Consider the following 22,223-nt stretch of genomic DNA (forward strand, 5'->3'; position numbering starts at 1 on the left):
CAGTGAAGAGAGTCCCCTTGCTTCAGGCCCTCCTCCAGAGCAGCATAGAGCAAATTGTTTAGAGCCCTGAGCACTCTGCAAATTGTTTAGAGCCATGAGCAGTCTGCACTCTCTGGAGAGGGTGCCGGCCTGCTGAGCTTATCCTTGGCCTGGCACCTTATCTGCCCCTTCGGTGTGACTGATAACCTTTTCAAAGGAGAGGCCAATGACAGGCTGAATAATTCTGTTTGTGTGTGAATGCTCCCTGTGCAAACACTGGGGTCAGCAGGGGAACAAAGAGCCACCATCTTCAGACAGCTGTGACAAAATGAGTCTTTGAATGAAGATTGCAGCCCTTGAAAAGCATTGATTTTACATATAATGAAATCAAGTCTGTGGGGTTTGTTTCTGTTATCAGCGTCCTGTGACTCTGTAAAAGCTCATTATTCCCACTATTTGTGGAACCAGTGGGGCTTTCCTTCTCCACATGACAATGATTCACACAGCAATGCTTTTTGGGCCTATGCCTTTTAAGTATGCCTGCACGGAAGCTGTAAGACACCAGGGTAGTATTCATGCCTGAAAGCCCATGAGGAGATGTTCCCAGAGCCCTATCTCTTTTCCAGGCTAAACAAGCCCTGCTCCCTCGAGCTGTTTTTGTAGGAGAGGTGCTCCATCCCTTTGAGCATCTTCGTGGCACAACCTGGTGCCAAGAAACTGAAGCACTTACTCAGGTCCTTCTTCCACCTCATCAGGTACCCTGGGCTGCATCAACAGAGGGACGGCCAGCAGGGAGAGGGAGGGGATTGTCTCCCTCTGCTCTGCCCTCATGAGGCCCCACCTGGAGTACTGTGTCCAGGCTTGGGGTCCCCAGCACAGGAGGGATGTGCAGCTCTTGGAGCGGGTCCAGAGGAGGGCACAAAGATGCTCAGAGGGCTGGAATTCCTCTCTTGTGGAAATAGGCTGATGGAGCTGGGCTTTTGCAGCCTGGAGAAGAGATGGCTGCCGGGAGACCTCACTGTGGCCTTCCAGTACTTGCTTAAAGTACAGCACATGCATAAAAAACTGCACATATGTGATCAAAATTACATTCATTTTGGAAAACAATGTACAGATCATTTAAGTGCTGAAGTTTATTTTTAACACTCAAAGATTTAGCTTTAACGTTGTGCATCTAAGCTAGCAACTGCCTATTTTTATTTACTGGCTCACTACTGCATTCACAGTAACATCCACAACTGATTTCTGTGAAGTTGTTGGGCTTTTTACAGCAACTCTCGTTTTGTATCCCATTGGGATGTGGTGTGTTGATTCAATCCCATTACACGTTGTTGCTGTGTGACAAAGGGCAGCAGAGGGGAAGTTTGACACAGTGGCATCTTACATGGAAGTGCAGAGGAAGCAAAGGTGTGTCATTGAATTCCTATATGTGAAAAAAATGGCACCCCCTGACATTCATCAGCTCTTGCTGAACATTGATGGAGATCAAACAGTGGATGTGAGCGCAGTGAGGGGTGGGTGGTGCATTTCAGCAGTGGTGACAGAAACGTGAAAGACAAACCACATTTTGGATGGCCATGCACAGCTGTCACAACATGAAATGAAGAGCATCTCAGCCAGCTCCTCCATTTGAATCAGTGGATTACAACCAGGGAACTGCGTACAGAGGTGAGTATCGGCTTCAGTGCATTAGAAAAGGTGGCAACGTTGGAATACCGCAGTGTGCATGAAGTGTGTATCACAGATGTTTGTATAGGAGTGGACAGAACGCATATGTAAGTTTGTCAGGTCTTACCGGACCACTATGAAGGTGAAGGTGACAGTTTCCTGGATCACATCATTACCAGTAATGAGATGTGGTGTTACCACTATGAGCTAGAGTCAAAACAACAGTGCATGAGGTGGTGACATGTGAACACTCCATTGAAGAAAAAGTGATGTGAACTTGCACTGTCTTTTGGGATCGGAAAGGAGTGATCCTTCTGGATTTTCTGGAACCCAGACAGACAAGCCATCAGCTCTGACTGCTACATCGTGACGCTGACTGAATTGAAGACTCCAACTTCCAGAGTCAAGCCAGAGAGCAAGACAAGCTTTGTCTTGCAACACAATAACACCAGGCCCCACAGTAGTTTGAAGACTGTGGAGCACATTGCCTGTCTTGGGTGGACTGTGCTGACACACTCAACACTTAATCTGTGTCTGGCACCTTCTGACTTCCTGTTTGGACCAAGGAATGTTGGATAGCGTGGACAACATTTTCCTAGCAACAACACCATCACAGCAGCTGTGAAATGGTGGGTCGTCTTTGCTGGTGCAGATTTTTATGAGTGCAGCATGCGGGCCCTTGGTCATTGCTGGTGAAAATGCATAGCTAGTGGTGGTGGCTATGTTGAAAAATAGTGTTGCGTAGCTGAGAATTTGCTCTATCAGTGTTACTGCACTCTTTGCATCTGTTGTAGTTTCCATGGAAATAAACAGGGGGCATTGCTTTCAGAATGACCGACATGCGTGTATATACATACAGATTTATATGTATATAAAATATCATAGACAAAAATACACTGAGACACTAATAACAGAAATACTCGCTTTTCTTTCTGGCATTAATTTGGATCTTACCCATGGGAACACATGTACTCCTCTGTGTCTTTGAAAAATCAGCACCTGCACAGTCTGAAGGATGCTGCTTGTGGAATCACACCTATAATTAGGTCCCCACTGAAAGAGCAATCCAGATCTTAATGATGAAACAAGCTTATAAAGTCAGAATTGTATTAACAAAGGTAACTTAACAGACATTAAAATGTTGCAGAATCTCTGCATGTGGTAGCTCTCAATGAGAGCTCAGAGGGGAGCGGGAGGCACAGGACAAATAGCAAGTAAGCGAATCACTGATTTCTTCAACGTGATCCATATAATTTTCACTGCTACTGAAAATCCAATCTTAAAAAAATGTTGGACCTTAGTGAAAATTGTCTCTGAATTAAATTTTATTACGACATTTACATTGATTGTATGCACTAGGTTCCATGATAAATTAGCAAAAAACATGCTGGGATTGCTGGCCAGGAGTAGGGCTATGGGCCAAATCTTCTGCCCTGTAGTGCTGCTGCTAACGTAAGAGTTGAGAGACCAACAGAAAAGATAAATATCCTGACGAGTTTTTCCCCAGTTACTTCCATAAGCTTCAGATGACATCTTAGTTGCTTTGGAAAGACAAACCAAGCCTGATGTATGAAGATCACACTGACACTGTAGTAGGGCATGGGAACAGTGGTTTGTTAGTCCACTCTGGTTTTAAAATGTATGTGTATATATATGTATTTAAATACTCTACAGGCTTGATGCTGTGTATCGTGCACTCTCTGAAGTTGCATGAATTTAAATATGGACTTGGAATAAATAAGGTGTGGGGTCCCGGCCTTGTCTGGTACTTTTTGCAGAGCCCTCACTTTACAGTGAGTGCATGGAGCACTGAAGATACTGCTGCTTTTCTGCAGAAGAGTATTTAGAAACAATAGCTTCTAATCCCTGCAACACCTTCTTAAAAAAGGGGATTCATCTTCCAGGGAACTTTGAGACCAATAGACTAGGAACATGCTATTTGGGCCATAATTTCGGTGAAAGAATCTGCTTTGGAGTTTGTATGGTTTTGTTTTGGTGCAAAGGAGGAGCTGAGTTGAAACTCTTTCCAACTCTGACCCCACTACATGCAAGCATCCTTTTAATACCAGAGCACTGACTTGATGATCTGCAAGGTCTTTTCCCACCTGAGCAATTCTACGATTCTATGATAATACACCTGTGTCTAGAACACGTACTGTTCAGTTAATCATACATTAACACTTTAAAAACAAAAACTTTGGTTTTTTTTAAAGTAAAATATGGACCTTGGGAACATGCTCTGGAGTGAGTAGATAGCTGTAAAAAGACCAATTACTTTGAAAACAGTCAATTATTAAGTGTATGTCCTTTTGAGTAGAAGGACATCTGTTATAGAGGTGACCAGAAGGCTGATGGTCACCTGAGCCATTTCAACATGGCCTGTGAGATGCCCAGGAACCTCCGAAGGAGCCCACATCCTGCAGTGACCTCCATCCAGCTGCCACATAAAGGCTATGTCAGCCAGCAGGGCACAGTTGTTGCCGAACTGGACTCAGACACGGAATGAGTCTGAGTTCCATGCTAAAGAGGAGCTGCTATATCATCATACGTAGGCTGTTCGCTTCCTGATTCCTGACCTAGAGGAACATCATGATTTCAGAAGCGCACTGTAGTTTACTCTGCTACACAAGTCAGCACATGGGTGTTGCACCAATGAGTTCTCTTCCAATAAATCATTACCATATATGCTTGGAACCATTATTGAAAGTTTGATGTCCATGCCATTTTTAATTAACAATTTTGAAACAACAACAAAAATAAACCCCAAAGTCACACACGTTATGGACTATTTATCTGCTATTTCTTTCTTTCATCAAAGCTGCTCCTGCATTACAAAAGCATAATAAAAATCCCCATATTGTTGAGGACTAGTAGACATTTTTTCTTCATTTGCATAAACAAGAAAACCCAAACAAACAGAAGCCCAAGACCATCCAACCCTGCCCCCAAAACAGTTAAAAAGTTTGAAACTTAGCTCAAGATTTCTCTTAAAAAAAAACCCATGTCTTTCAGCCAAACAATACTGCTAAAGTAATGTGAGCGCTTTGCTTTAAAAATGTGCTTTTAGAGTTCACAGAGAGCAGCAGACAAAAAATAAGTCAGCCATGAAGCACGTTCTGATTTTTAACTATCCTTTGACGGATGGGTTGCTTCCAAAATTGCTTAACAAGGAAGGGGAGAAAAAAAGTTACAGGCCCACATTTTAAAGAGTGTCAGCTGCATAGACCAAATGTTGCTAACTCGCTGGCAGCCTTACGAGCCGCTTCTGTCATGATCTGAAACACATGATTCAATTAATGCAAGGTACATATCTTTGTAGTAGTTGACAAGGTTGATAACAAGGTTAACAAGCGTTTCGCCATTTTCTTGCTTGTTCCTTTTCTCTGGCAAAAACAGCTGTGATCACTCAGCAGGTCCTAAATAACCAAGTCACAGAAAACAAACAAAGAAACCATTTTATATTTCCATGTGACAAGAATGAACAAATAACACGATTTGGGCAATCTCTTCAGAGCGCATTAGTGCCAAATTCACTATGCGTTACACTGGACAATCAAGTTACTTGAGGACTTAAACAACCCAGAACCTATTTGAAAGAGCACAGCAAGCCAAGAAAGGCATGTGTGGAATCCAGACTGGGGGTGAGTCTGGCAAAGCCAGCTGCTGTGCCAAGCCAACACAAGGTCAATTACTTCATTATTTGCATACTACAGTCCAACTTGCATTGTCATGGATATGCTCTGTCCTTAGGAGGCAGTGACAGTTTGAATTTATTCTTAGGAAACCAAAACATTTCACTTAACTGTTCAACATGCGAGATTTTCATGAGAGAAGTAAATTTAGTTACATTTCCAACAGGATTCCAGAGCTACTTTACTTTTTTTTTTTTTGCGCATTCGACCCTCAGAACCAAACTGAATATAAGGCTAAAAGGTTTAAAAGATTAACAGAGTCAATCTTTTAAAAAGTTAAAAAAAACTTTTTTAAAAAAAAGTTACCAGAAGCCAGAAGACAACAATATAGCACCTGAAAATGGAAGAGTCACACAACATTTTTGACATTCATGTCTTGCATAGACAAATGCTTATTCGTTTTTTTCCCCCCAGACAACTCTGCTTCAGAAAATAAATCTTAAATCAACTTTAATTACAGTTAAATGCATGTGTTTCCATTTTTTTCAAAATACATTATTTTAATTTCCTTGTTAACTGCTACACGTCTAATAGTTTTAAGAAACTATCATCCCTTGGAAAGACTGTTGCACCCTTTTGGGCTGTCAAGTTCATAAAGTCAGGAAGCTGAACTGCCTTATAATTCTTTCTCCACATGATTAGAGAAACGAATCGATTCACACATTAGATCTCTACACCAGAAGAAGGTCCATAAACCTGAAACTACTTTTACAGCATAGGAAATGAGACCTCTAGCCCTTCACAGCAGCTCTGTCTTCTGGCCATATTCTGACTTGAAACAACACGTGGCACACACCAGGTCCACATGAAGTTCTTCCCTTCCAACCCCTTCACCCATGCACTGGTTTCCAGTGGGAGAAAACATCATCATGCAGAAGGTTGGAAGGTTCTCCAAGAGGTTCCTAATCATGATCAGGGACCATTAGAGGGAAGCAATTCTTACACAGGCAAACGCAGCCCTTATGGAGTTTCCCTGAGGTTAGCAGGACTCCAATATGACCCAATACCCAGATGTAGGAAAGTCTCTGCAGAGCCAGAGCCATGCCTATTGATTCTAAATGTTTTCCAGTACGATGATTACTTTTGTTATATTTTTTGAATATATTTGAAATATATATACTGACCAATTTGAATTCGCTTACCAAATGCAGTGCTTCTAAAGTTGAAGAGAAATGAGAAATCCAGAGGGATCCAGACAGGCTGGAGATGCGGGACCATGTGAATCTAAAGAAGTTCAACAAGGCCAAGTGCAAAGTGCTGAACTTCATCTGGGGCAATCCCAGGTGTTTTATACAAACTGGGCAAAGAACCCCTTGAGAGCAGCCCCACAGGAGAAGGACTTGAGGGTCCTGTAAACCAGAAGCTGGACGTGAGCCAGCAGTGTGTGCTTACAGCCTGGAAGGTCAGCTGTGTTCTGGGCTGCATTAAAGAAAGGTGGCCAGCAGGGAGAGGGAGGTGATTGTCACCTTCTACTTGGCTCTTGTGAGGCCCCATCTGCAGCACTGCGTCCAGGTCTGGGGCCCCCAGTACAGGAAGGACATGGAGCTCTTGGAGCGTGGCCAGAGGAGGGCAATAAGATGATCAGAGGGCTGGAGCACCTCCCCTATTGAGACAGGCTGAGGGAGCTGGGCTTGAGCAGCCTAGAGAAGAGAAGGCTCTGGGAAGACCTCATTGGGGCCTGCCAGTATTTGAAGGGAGCGTATAAACAGGAGGGGGAATGGCTGTTCACATAGCTGCATAGCAATAGGACAAGGGGGAACGGTTTTAAACTGAGACAGGGAAGGTTCAGGTTAGATATTAGGAGGAAGTTTTTCCACACAGTGGGTGGTGACACACCGGAACAGGTTGCCCACGGAGGCTGTGGATGCCCCATCCCTGGAGGCGTCCAAGATGTGGCTCTGGGCAGCCTGGTCTGCTGGTTGGCAACCCTCCACATAGCAGGGGGGTTGAAACCACACGATCTTTGTGGTCCTTTTCAACGGCAGGCCATTCTAGGATTATGAGATCTGTTTGCTTATCACAGAAATCTTGGGACAAGTGGTCTAAAACCTCTTGTTTTGTATTAATGATCTGGATTAGATTGGAAAAGATTTGAAGTTTCAATAGTTGTGACTGCAGAAGAATAGCAGTGATTTAAAAAAAAAAAAAAAAAAAAAAAAACCACAAAAAAACAAAAAACAAGTGAGCTCTTCTGTTGCCTACAAACTGGGGACAGGGATAATTATACAAGAGTTTAATGTTAGGTTCCCTATAAAGACTTTGTAAATAACTGTCTAATGTAAACATACACTTCTCCTGGATTACGTTGCTTTGTTTAAGCCAGCAATCTTACACATCAAAAAAGGAAGAACACAACCTCCACCCCCCCCCCCCAAATTGTAAAAAACAAAACAAAACCAAAACAACAACAAAACCACACTTCTATGCAGCTCGTACCTACTACAGAATTCTCACCAAATTAAAATACAGAGTTCCAGTTCCATATGTTCAGTAATACCTTTGGTTATATCGGTAAACCTCTTTTGTTCTAATAATTAACTGTCTCTAGTTGGACAACAGAACTATTTCATGTTCTTCCCTTTCATAGGGGCTTCTGTTAGTTTCACTTTCTGGATATTTATATCAAGAGAAGGTCACAGTATTCTCAGGAGAAAAACTGCAAGGAGTGAGGTGTGTGGGAGGAAGAAGGAATGGAGAAGCCAAGCTGGTAACATTTTCTTTCTGAAAAAATAAGCTTTCAGAAGTTTGCAAGCCCCAGTGCCTATTTTCAACTGAGTTCAAAATGGCAGATAAACTGTATGTATTCCAGCCAGCTGTACAGATACTAAATCATCTTAGTCGTCTTAAAAAAGACAAAAAAAGCTGAGTTCTGCTTTAGTTCACCCTTCTCCTTTCACTGCTGGCTAATCACTGCCCTCCCAGGTTCACTGCTGTACTGTTTCCTTGCCTGCCTTGAAGCTGGTGGGGAAAGCTCTGCCAGTAGACCTGGAGGAGCAACTTGTCATGGAGGGGAAGGAAGGAGACAGAATGGTTTGTTCTTCTAGCATAAATTTCCTTCTAGGCCAATTTGGAAGAACAGATTTTACCATGGCCCTGTATGCACTGAGAAGTTATTATTCATCTGCCTACGTGCTACAAGTACAAAGATTAGAGCCATTATTAAATATTAACAAGGGCAACTGAATAATCCCCTCACAGAAACGAAAAGCGTAGCCTGTTACATAAAGGGAAGTGCTTCTGGAGTCAAAACAAAGACGACTAAGAACAGGATGTGTTTCTTGGTTCTAGTTATCTCTGGCATCCTTCATAGGAGCAGTAGGTTGAACGTTTCCAGAGGAGCGTGATTTGTACATGATAGCAGTCTTGTAAAATATTTTAGGGTTCAAATGGATTTGAGAATAGCTTTTGGGATAGTCATGCTATCTTTTGTCAGCCATTTGCTATGCCCTTTAACAAATGCAGTGCACGAGCAGCAAAGCAGAGAACTTAAGAAAACCAAAATTGTTTAGAAGGTACCACTACAGCTGCAGCAGATCATTACAGGATTTGAACTTGGAAGCAAAATCCTCAGCCAGGAATAAACGAAAGCTATTGCAGAAACATCACGAGTGTTGATTAAGTCCCAACATCAGCTTTTCAAAATAGCTACCAATCACTTAAAACTAGCATTATTGTACATGTATGCGTACCAGCGATCCTGGCATTTCTTTCTGAGTTTTTTTTCATACCAATTTAAACCAGCCTTGTAATGCAGTCTTTAAAGACCTACTTCCAAGCATTTAAGTATATAAAAAAAGTACATGCTTTAATCCCACAGAAATCAATGGGACTTAAAGCACATGCCTGAGTATTTTGGAAAGCAGAAATAAAGTTCTCAAATATTTGCAGAGTTCTGCTCAAACACGATGAAGATTCTGCAAGCTAACATCCTCTTCCCTGTCATGTTAGAAATGCAACTAGATTTGGTTTTAATGAGAAAAGATTACTGGCTTTGATCCAACCCAACATAGGGACAAAGGGACAGGGTTAAAATGAGAATATTGAGCATACCGTGACTCTTGGAGTCTTATTCGAAACACAAAGTTCCAAAAGTAAGTGTTCACAGATAAATAGAGACTCCAAACTTCGGGGGGGGGGGGGAAAGAGAGGGACAGGGTGAAATTAATTGTTACCACAAAACATATTTTCATTGCTAGTTTTTTGTTTTTAAATGACATACAAGGATCTTCTACTCTAATAAAGCCTGCTGTATACTCTGGTGGCGACCTTCGGATTTGAGGAAATTTTATATAAACCCATAAATTATTTCTTTTTGTAGTGGGGGAAAATATTTTCAATACAATGGAGTGATAGCAAAATTCATAATGATGCAGTACACAACTTTTAACTTTTCAGAATCGGGTCTACAAACTATAAGCTCTTAAATTTCTCCAATAACTGGAAATGTTGTGGGTATTTGAATTTACTTACCTGAACAGTCATTGAGCAAATATTTTCAGATACAAGTCTAGATGCAGAGTTAATGGAATTTGAATATTACACATAATATAAATCAACGTTTGACAATATCAAAACCCCATCAAACAGTGGGCCCTTCTTATGCTATTATCAAATATACGTTTACTCTATCACTGTAGGATAGCTGAGAATCATAGAGTGCTACCGTAGGCTCGTTTATTAAATTTGGTCAGTTTTCAGACCTTCCAAATAGGAATACTAAACATTTATTTTTCCCCTCTGGAAATTTTTTTTTTTTTTTTTAAACTCCTGCATAATACAGTTGTCATCCCAATTCCTCATGAATTTATAAAAATATTTTTTTTTATCCAATAATCCCGGTAAGGTAAAAATAGGAGTTTTTATAGCAAATGATAAACAGGCTTATGGACTATGAGAGAAACTAAACTCATTGAAGTTGCCATACATTCGCTACTGAATCACACATGGCCTTTTTCTTTGTGTGTGTGTTGCTGTCCACCTCAGACTAGCAGTTTTTAAGGTGCAGAAGCATCTTTCAAATACACGCATCAAACTTAACGACCAAGTTCCTCACATGCTTTAAATTTACATCACCTGCCCATCAAGAGCTGTGTTAAATAACAGCACTAATTGAAACTGCATAATTCTTTAGAAATGGCAGCACTTCCAATTCAGAGAATAAAGGGGTGCTTACGTGGTTCTTTATATTACTAGATAATATTTTCTGAAATAAGAAAATGAAATGGAAAAAAAAAACAAAACAACCACATTTGAAAGAAGTTGCTGCACCTGCAAAAACACTCTTTAAGCTTACTATGAAATACAAAAAAGTGCACCCTTCTATATCTACATATAAAACATATTAGAAATAAAACTTGTGTAAAATGTTTGCTGTGCAAACTATAAAAACAGTCAGTCAGTCCATTCTTTTTCCTAAACGTTGTGTCACACTCTCATGCTTCCTACTGCAGAGAATCACTGTTATCCAAAACCAGCCCACTGATATTTGTCGTTGAGAGATCTCCTCCATCGTCTTCACCGCTGTCTACGGACTCATCCTCACTTTGCCCCGCCATCATAACTTGCTGAACGGCCAGTGTAGCACCATCGGATGACAAGGACTGGAGACTGTCTACATTCATGTTTACCGGGGCTGTAATTGTTACAACAGCACCTGGAGAAGCACAATCACACAATTTTAGCTTCTTTCTTGGTTTCTCAGGCTAAGCAAGGCATATTTGTATGTAGTAGAGTTTATGATCAACAGGAAGAAAATCCAAGGAACTAAATGAAAATAAAAGCTAAATAACTTGTCAGACACTTCAACGTTAGGAAATGCCAGAATCACGTTGGTCTAGAATCTTTAATTCATCTGTGTTCTGGATACTCATCAAAGAAATCTCCAATCAAGTAATCACAAGATCATTTCTGCAAAGTACTCCAACTTAACCCATTGCAGAAAAATTGGAGTGTTCATAGAGAAAACGTGACTTAAATTGATAAAATTGTTGTCAAACCCAGCAGAAGCTGAGGAAAAAAAGTTGCTAAAACACTGCAATGAATAAAGCAGCAGGCTGCAGGAATGTGAGGACTGTCCTGAGATTAAAACAGATTCAATTTAGGAAAGTGAAATATTATTGGATCTGATGCTACGGAAGTTACTGCAGTCAAATTTTTGGAGACTAGTCTATTTCTCTTTTTCACAATGAGAAATTTGAAACACCTGAAGCTTATATAAAAGTGAAGATAGCAACGGGGAAAGGAATGTGAACAGATTCACAACAGAGGGGGAGTTGTGAAGCTGAAGGGACAGTCCAGTACTTCTAATTAAACAGAATGCAGCTGGTGTGTCTACACATACTGAGAGAACTTATTTACACATCTACCCTTCCTCCTACTGTTTCATAATTTCTGAAATAAAAGCAAGTGTCTCACTGCATTTATTCCAATAAAATATCCCTCCCAAAAATAAACTGAAGATGAAAAAATGACATTCTTGTTACGTTTTTCCAAATTAAGAAGAGTCATGCTGAAATATCAAGGAGTTTCTTCCACGAGATGTATCAAACTCTCCATTTCTGTTATAGAGGAATCAACTTCACTTTCCGTGTTCTAACTAGTTCTCCTTACCATCTGACATAGTGAGCTCATTAGACTGCTGCTGAGCAACTCCTGATGCAATGGAGTCAGGCCAGAACCTCTGAACCGGTCTGTTCTGAGCTGTTTTCTTCTTTGTTTTTGGAGTTTCAGAACAACTGGAATCCAGCATTGGCTGAAGAATTCGTCTTCTAGCATTGATAAACCTAAACACAATCAGTGGTAAGTACTCGCGAGCTGAAGTTGGTTAACATTCTGTCTCTTGGATTCACAAAGTATGCAGTAGGAAAAAAACAAACAGAAGTATAAAAGCTGCAAAGCATCACTTCTCCCTTCCAGCTCAGTCTGACATTCTTTTTAGCATGTAAAACTAGAACTCCTAGAATACTGTCATCCTTCAATATTAGCAAACTAGCTAAGCAAGAACTCCTCTCATTTTGCTGCTAAGTGTTCCCCCCAAAAAAACCTTACTGACAAAAATTCTCCAGACAGCATGACAAATGTACATTTCAAGACCTCATTATAAGCTGAGCACCAGAAAAGTTGTTGACAGTACCATTCAGAAAGCTGACACTCCTCTTATTAGAGCTCACCTAAATTTTATCCCTGTCTAACCTAGTTAGTTTGGTCTGATTTCATTTACTCCATTAAGCTCCTCCCTGCTTCAATTATTTGAAAGGCTCACAGGTTTTTCCAGGCCTGGTGCCTGATCCAGGAGACACTGCTAAGCATATTTTTCAGAAGGAGGTAGAGCGGTGCTGTCAGATTCACACAGCGTAATGCAATGCCTTGTGGAAACATCAGCCAAATCCCAGTACCATACAGCTCTGTTACTTCCACACCATGAGAACAGTTATACTGATGCACTTATGTAACCACTGTACTGCCACTATCTGGCATATTTCCCCACTGAACCCTTGTGCAGTCCTGCAGCCAGCACCATTTTGAAATCACTACAGTGATTTTAGGAACACAATACCATGAGTAGAATAGGATGCATGCTGGCATCCTCATTCTTCTTCTGCAAGACCAGGCTTCTCACCTTAAGCCTGTAAACCCTTAAGTTTAAACTTAAGACATACTACATACTGAGCTGCAAACTACAGTGGCTGAGATACTGACACCTTCCATTTGGGCACCATTGTTTAGCAACTGTCATTTGGTAGAAAAGTGGAATGAAGATCTATTGACAGTAACAAACTGTAAAATATGCAGCCATAATCACATGGGGAACACTCTTCAGAGCCTCGGGTCACTGAATTCCTTGAATCTTGATTTTTATATATATATATATATATATATATATATATATATATATATATATTTATATATATATATATATATATATATTTATATATATATATAAATTGAAATCTTGATTTTTATATATATATATATTATATATATATATATATATATAAATCAAGATTCAAGATTCAAGATTGAAATCTTGATTTTTATATATATATATATATATATAAATCAAGATTCAAGATATATATATATTATAAATATATATATATATATATATTTTAATATAATTATCTTGCAGAAGATATGCAAGTACTTCCATCTCTTCAAGCGATAGAAGAGAGTTTAATTCTTATGGCTGCAAAGTCTTCTGAAGTCTTTATATAACTAAAGTGGCAGAAGGATACAAATAAGATACTTGTGTATCAGCACATAATTCTAGTCCTTAAACATGGAGCATGGAACAGTAAGCTCAACTCCACATATCCAAGCCATACTCTTAATTACTTCTCAATCTTACAAGCACGCAGAGACAAAAACAGAGAAATTGGAAGAGTTTTCAGTCTTACCAATTGTTAACTTGGAGTAGTGTAAGATTTGTTTGTGCTGCAATCTGTTTCTTCTCATCCTCTGTTGGATATGGATGCTAAACAAGAGAAAAAAGCAAATAAAGACACAAGCTTCTGTTTCATTTCCTCATCAAAAATAAGGACTCCTTTATTACAAGTGATTAAAGATGCTAGACTAAGGTCATCTAACTCATAATGAACAAATTCAAGAAACCTCACAAACTTTTATAGATAAAAATCATTTAACAAGTGTGTTACTATGCGAAACTGGTCTTATCTTTGAAAATATGCACTGTATCATTGAACTGTTGATGCTTAATTCAGCAAGAGAGATTCTCATGGCTGACAATCTTTATTAAACAGCGTGATCTCTGGGCAATAAGCATGTGATAAGATCTGATTAGTTATGCTTTCTAAAGGCACTGTCATATGAGAGTACTGACAAGCCTTTTCTAGTTAAAATAAGCTACTCTGAACTAAATGGATGAAAAGAGTGGAAAAGTGCTAAAGAAGCACACAAAAGAGCTGCTAGATGACTGAAAATACCAATATTAAACACCACAATATTCTTCAAGAATAAATATTTATGCAAAGGCAGGACTTGTAATGCAGGCAAGAGTAGGTAGCAACAAACTTGGTATGCATTGGAAGTGTTGTTGAAAAGGGGAAAAGACAGAAAGCTTGAAATTCCTCTAAAACAGAAACAAACAAAAAACCCCTCAAAAAAACTCACAGTTACAAATAGAAGTATTTCTTTGTGTGCCATAGAGCAGGGCCAAGAAAGCACTACATTCTCAACACAGTGAAATGAAGAAGGATCCCTTTTAACAACATTAATTGAGCTCGTGGGGTACAAATATAACATGATTATTAAAATAATAATGACATCAGCAGATGGAACTGCTCCAAATGACTTCAGAAAAAACTGAGCTGGGATTACACAAACAGTAAGTGCACCTTCCCTATGAAACAAAATTATAAAAGACCACATGGAGTTGCATAAAAATCTTTGACTCCTGATCATGTTCAGTCCTTACCCCTATGTGCTGAAATAGCCAAGATCTCATCACGTTTGTAGCGTGCTTGGGAAGAACTCCTCTTTTATTTTTTGATGAGCCATCATCTTGATGCAAGATGCCTAGATCTTGGTTTAATTGCAACTGAAGCTGCGTGTATAATTTTAAAATAAGAAAGTTAGCATAGTAATAGCAGTATTTTGCATTAATATATGTTACTTGGAGAAGGAATGAAAAGAGATTAGGAACTCTGATTCTAAAAAGCTACTTTATTTGCTAGGGAAGGCTTACAATAGCAGCTCACCTACAATAGCATTCCAAAACATCTTTTTCAGGGAATACAAGATATGAGATTTCCAGATAATGCAAATTATATATATATATTAATTATAGAACATTTCTGTTTTAAGAATTACAACTGTTTTCAGGGTCTATATGTGATCTTGTCACAAGAGCCAAATGATGATTTGCTGTAATTTAGAATAAAATCCCTCCATGTACTAAATGACAGGATTCTCTGTACTGATCCATGCAATGTTAGGGTTTTGGCTGACTTTTCACCCTACCAACTCACTTGCACAAGTGAAGAGTGAAGAGCAACTGAAAAACCCCATCCTGAATAAATTCACTGTGTGCAAGAACAAGCAATTATGGAAGCTGTAAAGTAGTAAAGATTTAGGTCTTAAGCAAAGAACTTAAAATTATAAACATTAGAGTTGCAAACCATGGTATTTAAGGTCCTGCTAAATAAATTCATCTAAATTTTCAAAAAGTAGGATGATATATGCAAAAGACTAGTAAGGGGAAAAAGTTCTGGCTACCATCAAATTCTGAATTCACTTCACAACACTGTTTTCCTAAAATTTCAGGTTTCTTTCACAGCTTTGCTTTCTTTTTCACTTCTAGAGCTACATCAAGTCGCTTGCACATTGGTTATCTGAACACGAGGGGATACGTTGTTAAGTGCTTAGGCAGAGATAATAAGAAACAGAATATAATTGTCTGAAACGCAATCTCATGCAATTTATAACTTATTCCAAATCAGGTTTTTCAAACAATAGGGAGCAGTTTCTTCAGGCCAGTCATTATGTCTACGTCTGGTATGAAGCAAGATTTAAATATCATTTCTGAACTAAGTTGAAGTCATCAAATTACAACAAGCACATATTTTTGGCATTCTTTTATTTGCAAAACAATGTTTCACTCTCTAAGTGATCTGTCTGCATATGGAGGCTTCATAATGAAATTTCAATAGTTATCCACCAGTTTTTCTTTTCTACATACAGAGCACTGTGAAACACTGAGCATTTCAAGAGGTATATCCTATAATTGAGATACAGGAATACATACAATTTCACAGTGTTGGTGGTTGCCATCTTAAGACGATAAATTTCTGACAGCAGCACAGCATTACACAGCAACATTCAAATCTAACCTGCCATAAACCCAGTTCAACAATTAGGAACGCTATAATCCTTGTAAAATCACAAGGATGTAAAATCCTTGTAAAATGGTATTTAATTTAGAAAGCTTTTTATTTGGCTGGTTTTGTTTAATCCACGTGTAAATACTTTTTTTTTTCTTTCTTTACTGATAACAGAAAGGGGGAAAAATACATACAATGTTTAAAATGTTTAAAGTATGAAGTACGACGTCTGACGTCGCAAGGCAGATCTGCTTGGGGCATCATGCCCTATTATAAAATTTGTAAATCCTATAGTGTATCACATTCAAACCCAAACTGTTGAAAACAAAGAGATTCATCAGAACCCTGGAAACTGTTTTGTGAAGCTCATGAAACACACCTGAGAATTCTGGATTCGAATAGTCCCAGGTGACAATGCTTGTGTCACCACTTGGCCTTGTGGAGTGACCACAGTAACAGGCTGATACACTGTCCCTCCTGAAAAAACAAAACATTTTGGTAAGTAGAAGCCCCTAAATATTCTCTTTAAACATAGAAACGCATCATCACTGTAGACAATACCACACTTCTGACAATATATCAATTATTTTAACATACCACAATCTATTCCAGCTGTCATCAAAGATGCATGATGCAAAAGCCATCAGCTGAGCAGCACCTAGATATATAGGTCAACTATGCGTTCAAATGCTACCTCCATACAAAATTAACACAACTACTTGGACCTGAAGGATTTCACAGCCTCCTAGGGATAGTTCTAGACTGTACAGAGCATGAGATGGCTACTAAATGCAAAAATATCCCAATCTCTTAAGACTTAGCTAGTGTTGCACAGAAAGATCTGTTTGTACTTTTACTTTGTACTTGAAGTGTTTACTATTGTACTTGAAGTGTAACCTCCACTCACACATACCTGGTATACACAGAAATTAAATCGATATTCAGAAACCATAAAGGCACTCATATTAAACCAACAACTTTTCAGTTGTTCTTAAAATCTAAACACGTGAAGAAATACTCGTGTATTTTTTGTAACAACTATAAAAGGACCCATAATAAACAGCAAGGTGCCAGTTTTTCTTTAGTTGTCATACCTGCTACTGTTGCCATAGTTACGTTTCCCTGCTGCAATGCTGATGCTGGCACCATAATCCCTTGGGGACTGAGCGTGCCTGCAATGGCACTTGGCATTTGCTAGAAAAATAAAACAATTAGTTGGTTGAACTTTTTTTTTTCCCCAAGGAGATAAAGCAGCTTGTGTCATTTTAGCTCTAAAAATACATTTGGAGCTTAAACACAGGATTAGCTTCAAAGGGAGAGACTTCATTAGAAGTTCATCATTTACCTACATTAACTTTCTCATTATCACCCATCATTATCTTTGAAAATCTTCATGAATGCAACTGTTAGAAAAGATATTAAACTATATGCAGTAATTATAGGAGAGAAATGATTCTAGTTATATAAATACTAAGAAAAAAAGTTTCCAAAGGCACAAGGGATAAAGGACATACAAAATGGATCCTTGATGCTCTTATTACAAGCATCAAAGCTTCAGAATTTTAGTTATTATCTTAATTCCTTCCCATTTCAAAATAATTTATTAGATATCTTGGATGCATAATACATTTGTTCTGCTTAGGATAATTCTTATACAGTCTTGACCTTGCAAATGCTAATTCATACATCTTCAGGAATTTATAATTTCTGCTGTTACCAAAGGTAGAATTTAGTCCCTCCTGTATCAACAGAAGTAAGGCTCTAAGAGCCATACAAAAATAATCCTTAGAAGGCTTTTTTTTTCCTATTTGATTTCAGACTCGCCTTTCCACACTTCCACATAAAGCCTAAGTAAGACAGTAAACTTTAAGAATCATTGGGGCCTTTTAAAAACAGATAGCATCAGACACATTCATAAACCTGAGAAGGACCATCCCCTACAACACAGATTTAATTGTATTTGAAACACACCTGAGATTGCACGGGTGAATAAGGACTTCCAGGCTCTCCACTTAATAGAGTTTCACTGTTCATTTTTGTCTTCAGGCAGGCAATGTAGCGACTACAGAAGTCCTTGCAAAGCTCATTAACCTTTTCTAGCTCAAGCAGATGAATACGAAGAACTTGGATTGCTTTTACCATCTAGGGAGTGAAGGGGGGGAGGAAAAAAATTGAAAGTAACTGTTAATTTAAAAAATATTTCACTGTGAAATTTAAACAAACACTACTTTCCAGGAAGAAAGACCGTCCAATTAATACAGAGCTACTAACTGCTGAATGCTGAACTAGACTTGTCAAGCTCTGATCATTATGCTCCTGAAATGGCAAAGGAATGTGTTTACATACAAATCTGTATCATCACTCTGCTAAAGTAAACTGTGATGTAGAGGAGAAAGAAAACACGACTACAATATAATCTTCGCATCTGTCGCATGTCAGATCAGACCTCCTCACCAGCCTCTGCCTTCCTAAAAGTCTGTCATCTTGCTCAGCAAAGCTTGAAGCAACAAAACAGTTTTACTGTCCAACAGTTTTGAAGTACCTGTGCATTTCTATGTCAAATACAAACAACTCTGGGGAAGAATCTCCTGAGTGAACTGACTGTTTTTGAAATAGAATGAGAGAGCACTGAAACCAACTGACAAATCCATGCTTACACAAAAATTAAAGAAGGGCAGTAGGTATGTATGCTGAGAATACTTATGCTTACTGCAAGAAAAAGATTCCTAAGTTTGGGTAGCTAGCAGTATTTCATACAGCATAAAAATAGCATAGGTGATGGCAAGGGTCATGGCAGGAGATCAGAAGCTAAAATCAAATCCAGATGGTCTAAATGTTGATGATGCAGTAGGAAATCCTGGACATTCAATTACGCAGAAAATTTATTGGCAAAAAAACTTTTTTTTTTTTTTTTTAAATATAGTGTGCCACCCCCAACATTTACTTGCTGTGTTAGAGCTCAAAGAAAAATATCCTCCCATTTTATGAATTTAAATAGATCGCAGCCTCGAAACATAATGCAAAGCTTAATTTTAACATTATTTGGAAAAACATGTCATACATAAACAGTCACAGACCCAGCTACAGCAGTGAAGGCAATAACCAGAAAAAATAGCCCAAGTTGTCCTCTTATTTTTAAGTGAAGAAGCTAGCCAGGAGCTGAAGCAGTCTTTACTCAAAGCAACTGGAGGAGATCAAGGCAGGCACTTATGGGTACACCTCCTTCTCCCTCACGATGACTTCAGCTTTCATTATGACGGACATTTTTCCTGTGTTTATTTATTTTTTTAAAAGTAGAAGATATTCCTGTTGTTTGACATTCACCCAACTGAGAAAATGGTATGTTAAAATAAACACGGGAACACTGAAACGATAACAAAGAAGGAAATCTTATCCCCTACTAAGGGCTATAAATAATAATAAAAAAAAAAAAGAAATGCAACTTTAAAGCACAGCTGCAGGAAAAAAAAAAAAAGTCTGAGCTGTAGACTTGAAACAATTAATTCAAATTAAAATCTGGTAACTCTGACGACCTTTGACACCAAAACCCTTTGAAATCCAAAATGCAGTGGCCCAGCACTGAGGTATACAAAACAGCATCTTCTAGAGCAGCCCTCAATGGTGGTGGCCTTTGAAACTGCATTTAAGTACCTTTAAACATAATCAAGTTGAACGATGCAAACTTAACCAGATTTTAACACAAAACAGAGGTCATCTTTGCTTAAACATAGTCTGCTCCCTTTAGAATTGCTAATGATTGCCCTGTAGTGCTTCAAATAGTTTCAGAGACCAAAAGCCTGAATTATAAAATTGCTTACACATTGTGGAACAGCACAGATCACGTATATTAGCCACACAAAGATTTTGTTTTTAACCTCTCCCATCCTCCTTCTGCTAGGCTGGAACCAAAGTAACAAAAATGACTTTGGGCACACATCATATTTGAGCGCATTCATGATTGAATTACTTTTGCTTTGTAAGAAGCTTTTGTTATTTGTTTTTTTCTTAAACCATCACCCAAATTTATATTATTTATGTATCAGCATTTGCTTGCAGGAAAACAAAACAAAATCAACAAAAATTAGAGCTAATTCAAGCTAATGGTTGGTATCTAACGTGAGAATTATACTAGTATCAAAACTAAGCATGAACCAAGGATTAAGTAACAACAGCCAGATTTCTATAGATCCACCTACAGTCAATGCTACTTTTACAGGAAGCTGTGCTACTGTGGTTAGAAAGGCAAATAAAATTTGTAAATATACCATGTGTGTCACAGCAACTGTGGCATGGGTGAACCAAGTGAAATTTGCTGACTGAGGCTCCTACGATCCTTCAAACTAAAACAAAAATTGCAATAGCAATATGTTATTCAACCCCCTCTTTTTTTATTTTATTTTTTAGAATCATAGCTTGAAAGTCTACAAAAAAACGTTTTTGTTATTTAGTCTGCCATACAACTATTTTATAAACCACATGATCCAGTCTTTTCAGCTCTAAGAAATAAACCTGGAGCATCACTTCAGAGACACGTAGAAAGACGTAAGGAACCATTAGACATATGGATACTGTTGATATTATTGTACATAAAAAAGTAAACTATGTTCACATATAAACATACTCCATCTGGAGATGCCTTTAGCCCTAAGATGCTTTGAATCATGCCTTTGTCCTATCTTTTCAGTGCCTTGAGTGTAGGGCACAAAGGAGAACAGAATACACTACACAGCATGTTAACCATAATCCCCAGCTCACCTTTGTTCAGTTAAAATGCACACCAGTGACATTTTATGGACTTCAAGGGACATAGCACGGGCACGTAGAAAAAAATGTAAGTGGACAACTCATCTTAAAAATGCTGGTATAATGATGATAAGTAATCTTCTCATTTCAAAAGCAACTTAAATACATCCATTCATTGTTCGTCTACCTCCCCGAGCAAATTCCCACATGGGGCCTTAGGTCTTCAGGGGAGGAACACAAAGCCTGACAGAAGGGACATTCAGTCTTCACTTCTTTTATTTTGATAACCTCTCTTGCTTACTGAATCCACAGCTGTGAGATCAAAGGTCTGAGAAAAGTTGCAGATGTAGGAACACTTTTTAGAAATTCAAAAATGTGGTTTGAGCACACAGAGAAAAAGTATAGAGAATATCAAAATGACATCTCCTGGCTTCATCATCACTACAGGTTTTCCTGACAGAACTAAGAATTCAACAGGATAGTCTTTCAGAAGAGGCTACTGAACCAAAAATCCTTACCCCACACGAAACAAAAACTCAAGGGTCTTCAAAAAGGGCAGTGTCCTGTTCAAATACAAAAGTGAGAGCATATTTAAGACACTGTATTTCATATTGTTTCTAGGCTTGATATAGCTTTATTTAACCTGCTCTGACCTCACAGCTGCACCTACTTCGTGCAGGAGGTTGCACTACTGACCTCCTGAGTTCTTGAGACCAAATCAAGTGATCAAACATGAATCACCCTATGGCCCTATGAATGTGGGGAAATGAAAAAAATAAACGACAAAATGAACAAAATACTCATATATGGCAAGAGTTAACTCCTAACAGAAGCTACACAAGAGATAGGAACCCTCCAGAAGCAACTTGATGTTTGTCCTGGCTGGATTAACAGTAAGCAACAAAAAAAGCATTACATTCTAAACATCTCAAAGCATAATTTAGAAAACTCTAGAAATGATTTGTAAACATTCATGCTGAACAACCCACCCATGTAAGTTACAAGAATGAAAGAAGGCTAAAGGAAAACAAAGGGAAGATGGCTCATTGTTCTGTTAGCAACTCCAAGCCTTGTTTCAGCTGTGAAAATTAGACAGAGATATGAAAGTGCAAGGAGTTTCAAAGATGCTACTCAATATTATGAGCAGTGTTGAACACACTTTTAGAAAGGAGAAGGTACATTCAGGAACATCTGGCTAGTAATACAGACCAATAAAATCTGTGGTTCTTAAGAGTAAACATCTCTTCAGGTGCTGAGTCTGACTGAGGTGTACATAAAATAATGATCCAAAGATAAGGAGGGA

The 22,223-nt window shown here is 38.6% G+C and overlaps 1 protein-coding gene across 6 annotated transcripts in view; it reads right to left on the minus strand.

Moving 5' to 3' along the window:
* Positions 1-4,344: 4,344 nt before the first annotated feature.
* PKNOX1 (PBX/knotted 1 homeobox 1) overlaps positions 4,345-22,223 on the minus strand; it is a 128,613-nt gene continuing 110,734 nt past the window's right edge. For 5 of the 6 annotated variants that reach the window (XM_052674247.1, XM_052674246.1, XM_052674248.1 and 2 more), the window contains 7 exons: positions 18,149-18,319; positions 17,272-17,371; positions 16,557-16,654; positions 14,773-14,901; positions 13,736-13,812; positions 11,949-12,121; positions 4,345-10,992 (listed from right to left, as the gene is read on the minus strand). In XM_052674247.1, the coding sequence (XP_052530207.1) occupies positions 10,781-10,992; positions 11,949-12,121; positions 13,736-13,812; positions 14,773-14,901; positions 16,557-16,654; positions 17,272-17,371; positions 18,149-18,319 (960 nt within the window). In that variant the 3' untranslated portion in view covers positions 4,345-10,780. Of the gene's footprint in view, positions 10,993-11,948; positions 12,122-13,735; positions 13,813-14,772; positions 14,902-16,556; positions 16,655-17,271; positions 17,372-18,148; positions 18,320-21,438; positions 21,484-22,223 lie in introns of all 6 variants that reach the window. The other variant, XM_052674252.1, reaches the window with a different exon arrangement.

The sequence above is a fragment of the Tympanuchus pallidicinctus genome, unplaced genomic scaffold (genome assembly GCF_026119805.1).
Source record: "Tympanuchus pallidicinctus isolate F22 unplaced genomic scaffold, pur_lepc_1.0 scaffold14, whole genome shotgun sequence".
NCBI classification, from domain to species: Eukaryota; Metazoa; Chordata; class Aves; order Galliformes; family Phasianidae; genus Tympanuchus; species Tympanuchus pallidicinctus.